The sequence below is a fragment of the Epinephelus moara genome, chromosome 4 (assembly GCF_006386435.1).
Source record: "Epinephelus moara isolate mb chromosome 4, YSFRI_EMoa_1.0, whole genome shotgun sequence".
Classification (NCBI taxonomy): domain Eukaryota; kingdom Metazoa; phylum Chordata; class Actinopteri; order Perciformes; family Serranidae; genus Epinephelus; species Epinephelus moara.
The window spans coordinates 38,464,905-38,481,824 of record NC_065509.1 but is presented as its reverse complement, the minus strand read 5'-3'; the positions used below and the strand labels follow the sequence as shown (position 1 = coordinate 38,481,824).

Genomic DNA, 16,920 nt, shown 5'->3' with positions numbered 1-16,920 from the left:
TTTGTAATAGTCTGACCAGCAGTCTCTCATATGCATTTGTAATGTTCAGTGAATGAATTAATATCCAGCAAAACTCTTTACTTCTTTGAGAGTCTTAAATTATCGCCCTGTCATTCATGCTTGTGCATAATATTGTAAAACAGGCAGCAGAAATCAGATTTCAGTAGAGGTGGGTGGAAGAGCTGATAGCAATGTGTTTGTTTACTAGGAAGTTCTTCTGTTTTACTCTTCCAGTGTCCGAGCTTAAACTGGTTTGATTTTATGCACAACGGCTGAACTGACATTTCTCATTATGACACATTCTGGCAAATTAAAAAGTAGGGAGTGAAAACGTGTTTAGTATAAGACAGTTGTTTTGTCAGTGAACCTTGTGAGTTGTAATGGAGCCGAATTTTGTAGCATTACCTTTGTTAAATGTTGATGTTGTCCTTGGCTTCATTTGAGTAGAGGAAAAGTCAGCTAGCTGCTAGGCTAATTTATACAATGTAAAATGCCATAGGCTTGTGCTAATAACATTAGCATGTTGTATTTGTGGGGAAAATGTGTCCAGATAAAGACAAGTGTTTGTCTGTGAATGCTGCGAGTTATAGTGAAGCTGATTTGTGTACTTGTGTTTGAAACTGTCTCTATTAAGCCATGTTTAATGTGTGTTTAATGTGTGTTTAATGTGTGTTTTGAATCAACTAAACCTTACAGCATTTCACACTCTGCCCACTAGTGTTTTGGAGGTGTAACTGCAGAGTGACACAGACACACCACCGCACAAATATAAATGCTCACAACAGTGTAGGCTACAGCGTAGGCTCTGCAAAGAGCTGACGCAGTATATACGGAGTATAAATCCACCTTAATCTTCAAGAAAACTAAAAGTCAGACAGTATGGCAACACTTTGGATCTGAGGCAGACAAAAGAGGTGTCTCTAGTAATTTCTGTTGCTCACTTTGAATGCCCTGCAGTGGATGAGGAATGGCTGATTAATGAAGTTAGAATGAGAAATTATCTCGAGGATACCTAATTATTTCACTACAAAAACCAAATAAGGTGGCAGCTGGCTGAAGGGAGAGCCCAATTTTGTTTTTTTTACACCGGCCCAACCCAATTAATAACATTATATGATCAAAGTGATGTGAAAATGTTTTGGAAGCTTTACTGTCAGAAGCCATGCCGAGCATCCCTCGTGCTTACATTGGTCATTAAGGCTTCAGTGGCAAAATAAGTTTTAAAATCCATCAGTGATGGAGAGAAAACAGAAAAGACTCCTATCATAACTCTTGACTCACCGCTGTTCTCCCTCCCTCCCTCTCTGTCTCATTAGGTGACAAATATTACACGAGCATGCAGCTCATTCTGTTATTGTCCCGTCATGTCTGAAATAAGCCTTGAGGAACATCAACGTAAAAGTCACCAATGTCTGAATGACAGAACGCTGTCACTTCAACAGACAGATGAAGCCAGCAATGTTGCGTTCTATTCACTGTTTGAAAAAGGCTTCAGTTTGTTAAACGTATTCCTGTTTGCCCCACCCTGCACCCCGGCCGCTCCATTCAGTTGCACCACAACAGGTTTAACTGGAAACCCTTTTTACATCCTGTTTGAAATTCACCAAGAGGCGTGTTAGGGCAGGAGTGTTTTCATGTGCTCTGCCTCTTGCCTCACATAAATTAATTGTTAAAGTGTAATCATTTCAGCGTCTCACCTGGTGGTGGTTTAGGAACGCAGGAAATATACAGTACACATAAAATGTAGCTGCTAATCTCAAATGATTTTCTCCTGCAACAGTTATCTTTGCACAGTTGAGTTAGGGCCCCATTAGAGTCAAAGCTTTGTCTTTTCTCACTTGTGAATAAGCCACATTTATCCAAGATAAAATAGAAAGTGTTATCTCCATTTGTCTGTTAGAGTAGAAATTAGAGAGTGTATGTAATCAAACGAGGAGCTGTATTTTTTAAAGATTAACTAGCAGCACTCTTTTCAAAGGCCTGTTGTTTGCAGACCGTTGGAGCCGACTCTCATCCACATACTTGTGTTTAGGAGGTTGGCGCTCTCATGTTTTTTGGAGCCGGGAACGCTGCAGCTGTTGAACAGACGTTTGTCGAGCGCGGGTTTACTGGAGAGCCTGAGGAGAGGGGCAGCGAGGTTTGGGTTTCTGTTTTCTTTATGGATCAGATGACCTAAGATGGTGTCTCGCAAAGAACGTGCCGAATCAGAGACGCTGCCATTCTGAAAATCTTGGCTGATGAGCTCGGACCTCTAATTTCTCAACACGCATGCACACACGCCGCCTCGTTTGTCATCTGAAAAATTAATCTAGAAGGCAAACAGTCCCTCTTTTGTGTGCGGGGCTCTGTCTCTCGTGGCTGGTATCCAGTTCTGTAACGAGCAGCAGCTGGCTCAGAGGCCTGTACTCGGGAGCTGCATCCCTCACCCCGATGAATGTGTCATTTGTTGCTTGTTTAGCAGTCGCTTTTGTTCAGACTCTGAACCATCCTCTCTCAGTCACACACACATAAATAGCCTGAACACACACAATACTCAGCTACAGTTTGCCACTTATAATGGTGCAAAACTGAGACCCTCATGACTGTTTGGTTTTGGAAAGAAAGAAAATGGTTCTTGGAAGGCGTCTGAACGTTTGTAGCCAATGCAAGTTCTTGCATTCTTGTGTAGTACTTAATAGTAGTTCCTGTTACACCACAGTCATCAAATGCAGGTTGGACGTCTTTCCCCCTGTGGTTGTTTTAGTGCTTTATCTGCAGGAGTGGGGCAGTAATAATGCCATGACTTGACATCCAAGCCGTATGAAGTGATGTCTGCTGATGACTAAAGTGGAAATTATAGGTCATCTTCTAGCATGTGTGCAACTGAAAGAAGAGGTCTCTTTGTGCGCTCTGACAGGAGGACACTTCGAGTTCTGTGCTGGAATTTCTGCCTATAGAACAGGGCTGCGGCTAACGATTATCATCAGTGTCAAATCGGTCTTTTCTCGATTAACCAATTAGTTGTTTGGTCTATAAAATGTCAATGTCTCCCGAAGTCCAAGATAACGTCCTCAAATGTCTTGTTTTGTCCACTAACCCAAAGATATTCAGTTTACTGAGGAGTAAAGAAACTAGAAAATATTCAAAATATTAAAGGTCTGGATTTAGAGAATTATGTTCTCTTAAAAAATGAAGCCAATTCATCAACTGTCAAATTAGTTGGCGATTAATTTACTAGTTAACAACTAATCCAGTTATTGTTACAGCTCTACTATGCACAATATTATCCCTCATTACAATATTGGTTGGCATGGTCTTTTTCTCTTGCGTTAAATATGCCGTACCACATTGTTGTAGTGCATCAGAAACAGTTACTTGCTAGCTAATGTCTGACACGGTGCTTAATTAATTACCCATAAAGCCCTAACTCCAGCAGGAAAGATGTCCACTCCAAAGAATGCAAATGCGCCTGTTTGGTCATTCTTTGGTTTTAGACCAAATGAAAAGAATATTTTTGGCAGTGCATTTCAGAGCTTTATCCACTTAGAGGTGGTGAAATTCTAACGTTCCCTGATGTAAATGTCTTGCCTTTTATTTTGTGATGGCTTTGCTGACAGAGAGCCAGCTAGCCTCATTAACATGCAGAATCGTAAGTGCTATATCATAGGCATCTGGACTTGCTTGAGTTTCTTGAAGATGTTTCACCTCTCATCCAAGAAGCTTCTTCAGTTCTAACGGACTGGTGCGGAGTCGCAGGCTTTAAACTCTGTGTGGATGTGAACTCTTACAGAGTTATTGAGGTCATGTGTGAGCCGATGACCCACCCAGCCATCATGTGTGTCATTAGGGTTAGATGGGTCCAGGTGTGAATGGGTGTTAAATTGTCTGTGAAGGGATCCGAGGACTGCTTTGTAGGTATACCCGGCATACTGACACAACACCACTTTATGACTTGGATTCATTTTTATCAAAGACACTTTTGATTCTTTTGATCAGTGGACCTTAACAATCCGGTTTTATATATCCAAATAACATCCATAAAATAAACTGCTTGGCAACCAGACCAGGCCTCTAATTGAGACAGGCCTTTATTTGTCAAAATGTGGAGCCACATCAGGCTAGTAAAAGAGACCCGGCGTATAATTGAGAATAGGCTTTTAATTGAAGATTTACGGTAGCTAACATTGGCCTTGCTCTGCACTGTGCACCACCCAGGTCAGGTGGAAGCCAATGTTAGCTAGCAATGCTGGTCATTTGCCAATTACCGCTGGTAACACTGTCCAGATGGCAAGACCTACCAACAGCGCTGCTGTGGAAACATGGTGGCCACGTTCCTGACTCCCCATAGGTCACCATGGTGAGTAAGCAGTTTCATTTCAATCCACACAAACCTTTAGCATTGTTAACTATGTTAGCACCACTAGCTGTGCTGACACTGCTAACGGTGCTAACAGAGCTAACATAGGTAATGCTAAAGAAGGTTTGCAGCTCAAAATTAAGCCGCTTACTCATCAGGGTGACCTGGTAGGAGACCAGGGCACAGTGTTTCTTCAGCAATGCTGTTGGGTCGTGGAGGTGTTACTGGCAGTAATTGCTGAATGAGCGGCGCCACTAGCTTCCACGAGACCCAGGAGGTGTACAGTGATGTAATATGAAGAGCAGCCATATTAACCTACAAACTGACATGCATACCTGGTCAAAAATGTAATCTCTGTGGTTAACTGATTACTGGTTAACTGTCGACATTCCTACTATCTATACATTTATTGTGACCACTTACTGGTATTGCAGCACATGCACCTCCAGTCCATAGATATTTATAACTATGGGCATCTCTTAATTTTGTATGTCGTTGTTTTTCTTAAAGTAATGTCTTCAGTAGGGGAATTTTAATCTCGTCCAGCCCCACTGTAGAAATTCATTGTTTATATGTTTTTATCCAGCAAAGGTCTTGTTTTGATGGTGACTGCAGTGAAATGTCTGTCTCCTCCCTCCTCCAGCGTTCCTAGTCACAGTATCTTCATAATTGGTGTGTCAGCAACCCTGGAATGTTGGAGAAACTGTTTATCATAAACTACAGCACAGAAGCCTTTTTTCTTTTGTTCCCCTGAGAAAATATTCATGATAGAGCAATATCTCCAGATTTGGGCTGTAATGCACACGCAATGTTTTTCTTAGTCCCTCTGTGAATAGAACAAATCAACATCGAGACAAAATACTAAATGTCACACTTTGCTTCAGTCACTGGCTGGTTATAAAATAGTGTTTCTTTTTTTTTGTCCTTGTTTTCCCCCGTTAATGGCCTCTTCCCCGCTCTCAGCCAGTGGGTTTCCTGTCCCAGCTGGAACAGACCCAGAATATCCAAAGAAGGATTGGGTCCAGATGGAGTAGAAGGACTGGCCAGTGACAGCGAGTCACACACAAGGGCATGGGATCATACCAGGCATTGGATCTTTAAACGTACATTGTAAATGTAAATGTGATACCAGTGTCAACTGAGGCACTTATGATTGTGCGTTAACCTGAAAAGCAGGGGAAGGAAGCATCAGCAGGTTTGGCCTTTAAGCTAAACAAAAGAGCACCAAGAACCTGACATGAAACAAAAGGTTCGAGAAAATGAGAAGAGGAAGAGTGGGAAATCCTCTGATGGTTGCATGATAGGCTGAAATGTGATCTTCAGTGCTTGAAGTCTGAGCCGGAGGAGTACACTAAAAACAGGAATGCACCTTAAGAACATGTGGTGCCTTCAAGTGTTTCTGTATCTTTTGATACAAACCTGAAAGAGTTCATCGCCTGACTCTTAATGACCTGTTACAGTTCGGCTCATGGCGCTGTCAGAATGAAGAATCAGTCAGCTTTTAGGAGCGTATACACAACACTGTTAATGTTTTTTAGGTCTGAAAGGTCCAAGTGCCTGAGTGTTTTTACTTACCTATAGCTGCTCTGCATGCTTACTGTTCATGTGTCTGGTACAGGGGGTCATGGAGCCGGTGAAAAGAGGGTTAAGGGGAGGGAGGATAATACCCTCAGTCACTGAAAACAAAGACAGACTGAAAGTGGGTTAGGACCATTGAGTTTTAGTAATGAGTGAGCAATTATATGGTATAATGCTGGAGAATGATACTTTACAGCTTTATTAATTTAAAAGGTTTGCACAGCTGCCCTCTTGTCATAGATTTAATTACATTTATAGACATGAATATTCCTAACAGGCAGAATACAGATCTTTTTTAATAGGGAGGTTTGTTTTTACACATATCTCAGGTTTGTTTAGATTGCTGAAATCACAGAAACCTAACCCCTGCATGTCTGTGATTGTCAACTCTCTAATCAGCACAAATTACCTACCATAAAAGATTAGTGAATTATTAAAGTGACAGTTCACCCTAGAATAAAAAATACATGTTTCCTCTTACCTGTAGTGCTATTTATCAAGTTGTAAGTTGTCGTCTATTGGAGATATCGACCGTAGCAATATCTGCCTTCTTTCAAATATAATGGAACTAGATGGCACTCAGCTTTATGCCTTGCTGGCGCCCCATTGGCACCCCCTGGTGGAAATATTTGGAGGCTGATATTACTGTATTTAAGAGGCTGTAGCGCTAAGGAAGTGGTATCTTGTAAAACTAGACAATCTTGGGCATCCATTGGAACCAACCATGTCAGCACTGGTTGTCAGGAAGCGGGCTAAAATGCGCTCCATATTTAGGCTAAATGTTGTCGAGACAGCAACTGACACGGCCTTTTTCAAAGAGGTCCTTTGAACTCTCACCTCAAGCTATCTGAATGATGAATGGTTCTATGAGTACCCACGAGTGTCTCTTAGGGAGCGATCACACCGAGATGAAACGCAAGAAACGGGACGCCAGTAAAACCATTATTTTCCTATGATATGGCGCGTCTGACCGGTGTTCAAGGGTCTTTTCAAACGGGCGTTTTTCTGGCGTCTTTTTAGACGCACGTTTTTTGTAGACACTTCTTTTTACAAATTATATTCAGCCACAAAATAATCCTGAAAAGCTGCAAATCAGAACGGAAGTACAGAGTTGTTGACTAGAGATGATACACCTCATCATGTTGTTGCATTGTTGTGAACCAGCAGGTTTTTAGGATGTTGCAGAATGGCGTGTTGCAAGTAGTTTGTTTCAACTCGTCTCATCGCAAATCTTTGTTCTGAACTGAGCTTTATAGTAACATAGTTTTCAACTAGTCTATATACTACAACAGCATAGGCAAATTCTTGACATTCAGGTACGGCTTTTGGTTTTGATGTGGCACCCCAAGATTTTAAGTGGCCCCATCTAACCACCTCCATGAAAGAATTTTGGGCTTGTGGTGCTCAAAGCAGTTTTATGTAGGAACTATTTTCTTTCTATCAAACTACACTCACTAACTGTGTGGGTATTACCGTGCATAAGGAAGCAATGCTAGCTCACCTGACATCACCGAGCCAATTGACATTACAGCTCAGCCGAGGAGGACGCTATTTATGTTCATATCTTGCGCTGTCACAAACACAACATTCATCCAATGAGTAGATGCACGCTTCCTTCTGCACAGTTATTCGGTTGGCAAGTGTAGTTTAGAAGAAAAGAAAATAGTTCCTACATGAAACTGCTCACAACAAGGTCTGTGGATTACCTTGAGTAACCAGGTCATGATTTCTGCAAAGAGACATTGCTGTTGGGTTTTTCAAATGTATTTTAGCGCTTTGAGCACCACAAGCTGAGTGCAGTGTAGTTCCATTACATTGGAGAGAAAGCAGACATCTCTACAGCTGATATCTCTGACACTCAGGAGCTCACACCAAAACAATCAAGCTTGATAAATAGCACTACAGGTTAGAGGAAAAATATGTTTTTGATTTTGGGATGAACTGTCCCTTTAAGTCCGACCTAAGAGTGTATTTTTATTAGAATCAAAATCAGTGCTTGTCTGGCTCTTTTTTTTTCTGCCATGTGTCACAAGATGTAATTAGTATCTGAGGTGCGAAGGCCGTAATTTCATCCTCTTTATCACAGTTTGAAATATAACGAATGCCTCAAGGACAAAGTAAAAGAAGATTATTGTGAAGCACAGTTAGCGCAGGCGTGCTTATCTTAAACAAACTCAGAAGCAGGTGATAAAGAAAACCCATCACTGCTCGTGTTTACCAGAGTCTGTTGTCCAAACTGTCAGTACCTGCTTGGGAACTCTCGTTAAACTCATCAGGTCTGTTATCTGGCGACCAGGTGCGGTTAGCGTCGGCCCTGCGTGGAGTAAGCTCTCACAGCCTTTTCTACCCACACAATAGCAGTCAGATGAACAGAGCACTGCCTCGGGCTTGGTGACAGCATCTGATTCATATTATGTACAGGGAAAAGTTGTGTTATATAATCAAAGCAATCACAGTTAACTGTTGAAGATAAAAGTGCTGGTGCTGGATTTTATAGTTTCTTTTCAACAAACTCTCTCAGAGTAGTTTCCTGTCAGTGCGTGAAACATTCAGTCAGTAATGAGATGCAATAATAAGGTTTAATTACCTTACTTTGAAAAGGTTAATGAGTCCGTGTTCCGCCTGGCATCTAAGTGCACCTTTGTTTGAGAGAAAAATGCTACTGCTTTTCCCATAGTAGGAGGCCTGTTGTACAGTATGCCAGTAATGGTGAGAGAGCCTCTGGTGACATTTTATTCCTGTCCCAGTAACCCCGAGAACCATGGGAACTGTAAATATAAGTATGCAAAAATGCTCTGGTTGCCCTCTGGCTGATGGCGGCACAGACCATGAACAGATTGTTTTAACATGGAGGGAAGTTCACTTTATGCCCATTAGTCGAGGCCATTATGGAGCCATTTTTCCACGTCTCAGAGAGGAATTCCCATTAAAGATCATTCATTAAGACCCACTGTGATAATTTCTTTTTCTTTTTTTGTCAGAAGGATTTCTAAAGGTCTGTGCTGGGGGCATGTAGTCGGATAATAAGCGAGGCACTGGAGAGATATTTTACAGGGCACGGATGTGCTACAGGCATGGAAACGATGTCTCCCTTGCTCTCCTCCATTTTGATTCTTGTACATCTTCAGCCCCTGCCTCAGATTTGCTCCTGCTGATTAAGCGCTAACAACTTCCACAGTCAGTGGATGTGTTGAATGAGCAATCAACTAACTTGAGTGTAGAAAGAAATTAAATCATTACTAGGGTATCTGGGTTTTTTTAGACATAGTTATGTGTCTTATTGCTTTGAGTCTTTCTGCTAAGACTGGAATATTAATACATTTGGATGTTGTACTCAAGTATATTTTATTATATGTATTTGTCATTTCAGTCTTGTTTGTACTGAAATTATTGCTGTTCCTATCCAGCTTAAATTGCTTCTGCATCAGACACAATATAGTGCACTAATTGCCATGAATTTGTTTTCCTCAGTTCTTTATGGCCTAAACTGATTCTGAACTCCCGCTGATCATGTATGCCTCCAGCAGCCAGAAGGGTTATGCACCCAATTCCTGTGAAAGGTTTTCCTTTAACAACATGGCTTTACTGTTAATTATCCTATGCCTGAGGAAATTAAAGGTTGGCTTAACCTAATTATCCAGAGGTACAAGATCAGTGGATAAATACTGGGTGTGATCTCAAGGTCATACATAGGTTAATGACTCCAGGGGCACTACTCAGGGTAATACTACTCGTCATCAACTGATTTCTACAACCACTGCCAAGACATCTTTTCATATGTTTATGCCTCTGCGCTGGTTACAGCCGTGAGTGGAGGCACTATGTTTTCTATACCGTTCTCGTGAATGTGATATGTCAAGAACGCCTCGACGGATTTTCTTTAAATTTGGCACAAACGTCCACTTGGACTCAATGAAATGATTAAGATTTAGTGGTCAAAGGTCACTGTCTCCAGGTGTCGGTCTCGATTCTCGTAAACACAATGAGGGAATTCGTTCAGATTTGGCACTAACGTCCACTTGGACTCAAAAATGAACTAGGAATTTAGTGGTCAAGGTTCAAGATCACTGTGACCTCACAAGAAAAATGTCTGTGGCCATAACAAGAATTCAGACGTTAATTATGACAAGATTTCACACAAATGTCTAACAGGATAAAATGATGAAGTGATGATATTTATATCCCAAAGGTAAACTTAGTGTGCCATCATAATGTTCTGCAAAAAAAAAAAAAATTCTGGTAATTACTTAGCGTCATATCTCAGGAGAATAAGGGGACACATTTGGTCGGATACTGATTTGGTGACCTTAATCTTGGGTGTCCATCTTGAGACTGTGCTGATTGTGTATATCGTCTCTGCTGTCGGGTTGTGTTGTGTGTTAACCATCAACATTTTAGAATTTGTAGATTCTTTGCAGCAACATCCATATTTTAAGCATTGTTTACTGTCATGTGTGTCTGGACAGACACGGATGTAAACTATAACTGCAACTTGACTGGTTCAAGGAAGCATACTACCACGAGGCAGTAATTCTAGTTATATACTGCCCAAGTTATTTTGATATGCCTTTTTTTTAATCCTCTAAATGTCCTCCACATATCAGCCATTTGTCATCAGACTCCTCTAATGTCCATTTATTCTCTTTACAGGATTCCGCAAAATCAGCCTTGATGATCTGCGCAAGGCCTACATCGTCAAGGATGTGCAGCAGTACATCCTCCACAGGCTGGACCAGGAAGAGGCCCTGAGGCAGCACCTGACCAAGGAGACCGCCGAGATGCTCAACCAACTCCACATCAAAAGCAGCGGCTGCTTCCTCTACCTAGAGCGTGTGCTGGATGGCGTGGTGGAGAACTTTATCATGCTTCGCGAGATCCGCGACATCCCAGGCACCCTCAATGGCCTCTACCTGTGGCTCTGCCAGAGACTATTTGTCAGAAAACAGTTTGCCAAAGTCCAGCCCATCCTTAATGTAATCCTGGCAACGTGCAGGCCGCTTACAGTCAAGGAACTGTACCACGCAGTCTGGACCAAAAACATGACACTGACAATGGAAGAGTTTCAGAAAAAGATGGACATTCTCTCCAAGTTGTTGGTCGATGGCCTTGGGAGTACTAAAATCCTTTTTCACTACAGTTTTGCTGAGTGGTTACTGGATGTTAAGCATTGCACCCAGAAGTACTTGTGCAATGCAGCTGAGGGACACAGGATGTTGGCGATGAGTTACACTTGTCGGGCAAAGCATCTCAAGCCACTCGAAGTGCAGGAATTTGCACTGCACCTTGTCAACTCCAATCTGCAGATTGAGCCATTTAATCTGGCTCTTTGGATGGTTTGGAATGGAACTCCTGCTAAAGACTCTCTGACCACCTCCATACCCAGAGAACAGGAGGTCCTGCAACTTCTGGTCAAAGCTGGAGCTCATGTAAGCAATGAGGATGACCATGCGTCATGTATTGTACAACAGGCCCTGGAAAGAGAGGACTCAATACGGACATTACTTGACAACGGGGCATCTGTGAACCAGTGTGACTCCAGTGGGAGAACTCTTCTTGCCAACGCTGCATACAGTGGAAACCTTGATGTGGTCAACTTGCTCATATCTAGAGGGGCAAACATGGAGCTAGAAGACAACCATGGACAAACGGCACTTACTCTTGCCGCGAGGCAGGGCCATACCAAAGTGGTCAACTGCTTAATTGGTTGTGAGGCCAACATAAACCACACAGATCATGATGGATGGACAGCCCTGCGCTCAGCAGCTTGGGGTGGACACTCAGAGGTTGTATCTGCTCTGCTCTATGCTGGTGCCAAAGTGGACTGTGCCGATGCTGATGGCAGAACTGCTTTGAGAGCTGCTGCTTGGGGAGGTCATGAAGACATTGTATTGAACCTTCTTCAGCACGGGGCTGAGGTCAACAAGGCAGACAATGAAGGAAGAACAGCTCTCATTGCTGCAGCGTACATGGGACACAGAGAGATTGTTGAGCACCTTTTGGACCACGGGGCAGAAGTTAATCACGAAGACGTGGATGGAAGGACTGCGCTCTCAGTCGCTGCTCTCTGTGTTCCTGCGAGTAAAGGCCATGCTTCCGTTGTTAGCCTTCTGATTGAAAGGGGAGCAGAGGTTGACCACTGTGATAAAGACTGCATGACTCCTCTCCTCGTGGCTGGCTATGAAGGACACGTCGATGTAGTTGATCTGCTTTTGGAAGGCGGGGCTGATGTGGATCACACAGACAATAATGGTCGCACGCCTCTTCTTGCTGCTGCATCAATGGGCCACGCCTCTGTTGTCAACACATTACTTTTCTGGGGGGCTGCTGTTGATAGCATCGACAGCGAAGGAAGGACTGTGCTGAGCATTGCATCTGCTCAGGGTAACGTGGAGGTGGTCAGAACTCTGCTGGACAGAGGTCTGGATGAGAATCACAGGGATGACGCAGGCTGGACCCCGCTACACATGGCTGCATTCGAGGGCCACCGCCAAGTGTGTGATGCCCTTATTGAGCAAGGTGCTCGTTGCACAGAGGTTGATAATGATGGTAGAATACCGCTGATACTAGCTGCACAAGAGGGACATTATGACTGTGTGCAAATTCTTCTGGAAAACAAGTCATGCATTGATGAGAGAGGATATGATGGGAGGAATGCTCTCAGGGTGGCTGCACTGGAAGGCCACAGGGACATTGTTGAACTGCTGCTGAGCCACGGTGCTGATATAGATTACAAAGATGCAGACGGACGCCCAACACTCTACATATTGGCACTTGAAAATCAGCTGGCCATGACAGAGTATTTCCTTGAAAATGGAGCAAATGTGGAAGCTTGTGACACTGAGGGCAGAACGGCCCTCCACGTGTCCTGCTGGCAAGGGCATGTTGAAATGGTGAGGCTGCTGATTAACTATCACGCTGATGTGAACGCCTGTGACAATGAGAAGCGATCCGCCCTCCAGTCTGCTGCATGGCAAGGACACACGAAAGTTGTGCAGTTTTTGATAGAGAACAACACACATGTGGATCATACTTGCAACCAGGGAGCAACAGCACTAGGCATCGCTGCACAAGAGGGTCACATTGATGTTGTGCAAATACTTCTCGAAAATGGTGCTGACCCCAACCACGCTGATCAGTTTGGACGCACAGCAATGAGAGTGGCAGCAAAAGGTGGCCATTCAATGATCATAAAACTTCTGGAAAAGTATGGAGGAACAACTCTAAATGGCTGCAATCCCTCGCCAGTGCACACCATGGAAGAAAAAACACCATTGTCTGTGACTGGTAAAATGCAGTCCCTCACCATCAAATCAAGCAGCTCTGGCAGCACGGGGGCAGGAGATATGCAGTCGTCTGGACGTGGTCTACCCAACGGACCTGTCCATGCTTTCAGTTCGCCATCAGAGTCTCCTGATTCCACAGTGGATAGACAGAAGTCCTCCCTTTCAAATAATTCCCTCAAGAGTTCAAAGAACTCGTCCTTGAGAACAACATCATCCACAGCCACAGCACAGACAGTGCCGATTGACAGTTTTCACGGACTGACATTCACAGAACAAATTCAACAGCACTCACTGCCCCGCAGCCGCAGCAGACAGTCTATCGTGTCCCCTTCCTCTACCACCAAGTCCATTGGTCAGCAGCCATCATCTCCATCCAACGACTTCGACTGGTCCCAGTTAAAATCTGGTCTCAAGTCAACAAAGGGAAGTAAGACCGGAAATGGGACATCAAACAGTAAAGGAGCACTGGGAGACAAGAAAAAACACAAGAACAGTGGATCAAGTCAAGGTCAGGTTTTGGAGTACGAGATGACACAGTTCGACAAGAGGATCGCCCTCAACAAATCGGTCGCCAACATTTCAGTGAAGGATCCCCATTGCAAGATCATGATCGGTGGTTCGATACGGCAGGAAAGGGGGCAGAGCCAAGATCAATTCTTTATCCAGCAGCAGAGCTGCGCTGAGAAGAAGAGGAACGGCATCATGACCAACCCCAACTATCATCTACAGGGTAATCAGGTTTTCCTGAGTAGGGTATCAGTTCCTCGAACTGTACAGAACAGAGGCCACCAGGATGTTCTAGAGAACTACCCCATAGGGGAAACCGAGTTAAGCCTTAAACAAGCCCTGAAACTGCAGATTGAAGGATCAGACCCTGGGTTTAACTACAAAAAGGAGACTCCATTATAGCTGGTAAGAGATACTTTTCAAAATAGTCCTCCAGTATGTGCTCTTGACTTTGGCTTGTCTCTTTTCATTTACAGTGGCTAATAATGACGCTCATAACTGACTTTTAGTTGATACTGGATTGCACTCAACACAACCATTATTAGTTGGATTTAATCAAACTTGCATGAAGAATGCCTCAATCTGGATAAACAGACCTCTTTTCCTCCCAAACAAAACATTAACCCAAGTCATTCCTGTACCGTTTCAGATGTCTTGAATGCCATTCGTCATGCAGACATTGGAGGGAATGTGCCAAAGCAACTGTTTTCATCTGCATTAAAAAAACACTAGATTTTTTTTTCCATCAGTGGGAGACCTCAAAATAAAACCTAGGGACGATTGTTGATTGCTGCCTAAGGCTTATGTGAACTGATACATCGATGTGCCTACATCTGTTACAGCCTTCTTCATGTACTCATGCAAACTATCATTTTAATTTAATGTAATGCTATTTAATAAACAGTGTATGCACTTTTTAAAAGAGTAAAATGACAGACATGCATTTGTTCTATTCACTTTGTATCCCATCCATGTTTTATCAAAGTAACTGTTTGAGAAAAACATACCAATGCTTTTTTTTTTATTATTATTATTTTATATTATGTTTGTTCTGTCTACTTTTTCACAATGACAGCAACGTACCACTGAGTACGTTGTCACAAGACCAGAGGACATAACAGTAACTGATGCCATGGTATGAATTTAAGCGCATTGATAGTCTGCCTTTCTAGAGACCCCAAATAATCTGTGTTAACCTTGATCAGTGTGCTAAACCTACGTTGTGTGTAATATGTTAATAGCTATGGCAGTTTACTTCACGAGTATATACAAGCATATTTATTTTTGGAAAAAAGCCACTTTTGCTGCATTTTGTGTTGCATTACGCTCTACCATGGTGCTGTGTTCAGAAGTTGCCTGCAGTTATTTTGGACTCCCGATTTTGTTGGTTTCGTGCGTTTGTGTATTATTACAAATATCTAAGAAAGAGGGAGGTTCACTGAAAATGTAAAAAAAAAAAAGTTCATTTTGTCCCTATGGGATTTCTCAGTTGCTTGTGTGTTTATTATTTTGTGTGTGCATAAAAACTATTTAAATAACCCATTGTGTACCGTCAGCAACAGTTTGGTGCTAAATGCAGCGATTTCAAGTGAAAGCAGTGATTCAAAAAAAAACTTTAAAAAAAATGCATCTGTCCGCAGAGTTACATGTATAACCTACTGCAATGCAAGAAACAAAATCCAAGCTTTGTTTCCTTCTTGTCATGTGGTTAATTTCCAGTAATTCCTGCTGGATTTTTCAGGGGCATGGCTCTAAAGGGTTCAGCCATTTAAGACAACTCATAGCTGTGAATGATTTTGTTTGAAATGCAGAGTTGTAAAGCCAAAGTTTGAAACAACATAACTCTGTCCCACCTCCTCCCTGGGAGAAGCTAAATAGCAGTTCAACGGGGCTTAACCCCGCGGGAGATGGCGATGGAGATGGAGGGGAGGAGGTGCTCGACTGTGACGCTGAGGGAACTGAAACATCTGTTTCTCGTGAACTGAGCGGAGCTGCGTTAGCGTTTACAGGCTGTGTCATATTTTTGCAGGCTTTTCATATTGTCAACAGTGAGCTATTTTTTGCCAAGAACTAGGATCAGGGGGGAGTAGAAACCTATCGCATGCACAAACTCTTATAAGCCCTAGTGAAAGCTCTCAGCTCTTCAGTACTACAGTAGCTCAAACGTATGCCATGAAGGGTCAATAGAAGGATTCAAGGCAGGATCGGGTCTAGAAACAGTGTTGGAAAACATACTGTATAGTCTTATTAAGCAGTTATCTCGTTTGTCTTGACTGTGTTTTGTCTGTCATCTTTGATTTGACTGTCAGTGATTGGATTGTAAATAGCTTAACATGTACATTCAACTTTCATTTAAAAAGAATTCCTGTATTATATGAAGTGGAATTTTCTGATGTATATTAAAGTGCTTAATAAACATATTTGCTTTACTGCTGAAAAAAGACATCTCTTGCTAATTTATTCACGTGTCAGTAAGTCTGAAGATACTCAGACCTGAGGAATGTAATAAATGAATGACAGTCTACTTCCGTGTGTCCTTTATGTTGGCACAGATATAGCCAATAGACGGCACTAGAGGGCAGAGTCCAAGGTTTCAGACAACAAACGAGGTGATGGTGGAGGAGTTGGCAATAATGTAGGCCTACCTTGCAATGGAGGCAGTGTTGTAGATGGCGATGGACTTGCAAGGCCATTGAATACATTGCAACATGTGGACAGAGAATTATTTTAACTCTATTACTGATTCGATCCGCTCTGCCACTTTTTTTTAAATGTCTTGGTCATCTCTTGCAGTCGTTTCTTGCTTGAGCTACACTCCGATACCCCCTCGATCTCTGGTCGTACTGCTCTGTTTTGTCTGTATCTGTAAGATGTAGACAGAAGGCTCTGTCCATGTTCGTATACATAACCAACATTAAGCATAAATGAGCCCTAAGATCATCTGGTTATGGAGGAAAGTGGGTATTTAAATTAATAAGTCTGGTATCTGAAGTTGAAGGCAATTCTTTTATCTTCGTCTTTCCAGTTGAAGTACCAAATATTAATATATATATTAATTTAAGGTTGATTAATTGATATGTCTGGAACAGTAATTTCTTAATGTTAAATATGTATGTGGACGGAGCCTTGTGTCTGCACTCAGCATTTGTATTGCCCAAATTTGTGCACATTTTCTGAAATCTTTCTGATACAAACAAAATTGAGCAGCACCACCAG

General features: G+C 42.5%; 1 protein-coding gene across 2 annotated transcripts in view; it reads left to right on the top strand.

The window, feature by feature from the left end:
* The window catches only part of ankrd50 (ankyrin repeat domain 50), a 59,120-nt gene extending 42,975 nt beyond the window's left edge, over positions 1-16,145 (top strand). The window contains exons 4-5 of one of the 2 annotated variants that reach the window (XM_050041822.1): positions 10,565-14,109; positions 14,354-16,145. In XM_050041822.1, coding sequence (XP_049897779.1) covers positions 10,565-14,106 — 3,542 coding nt within the window. In that variant the 3' untranslated portion in view covers positions 14,107-14,109; positions 14,354-16,145. Of the gene's footprint in view, positions 1-10,564 lie in introns of both variants that reach the window. The other variant, XM_050041821.1, reaches the window with a different exon arrangement.
* Positions 16,146-16,920: the final 775 nt, after the last annotated feature.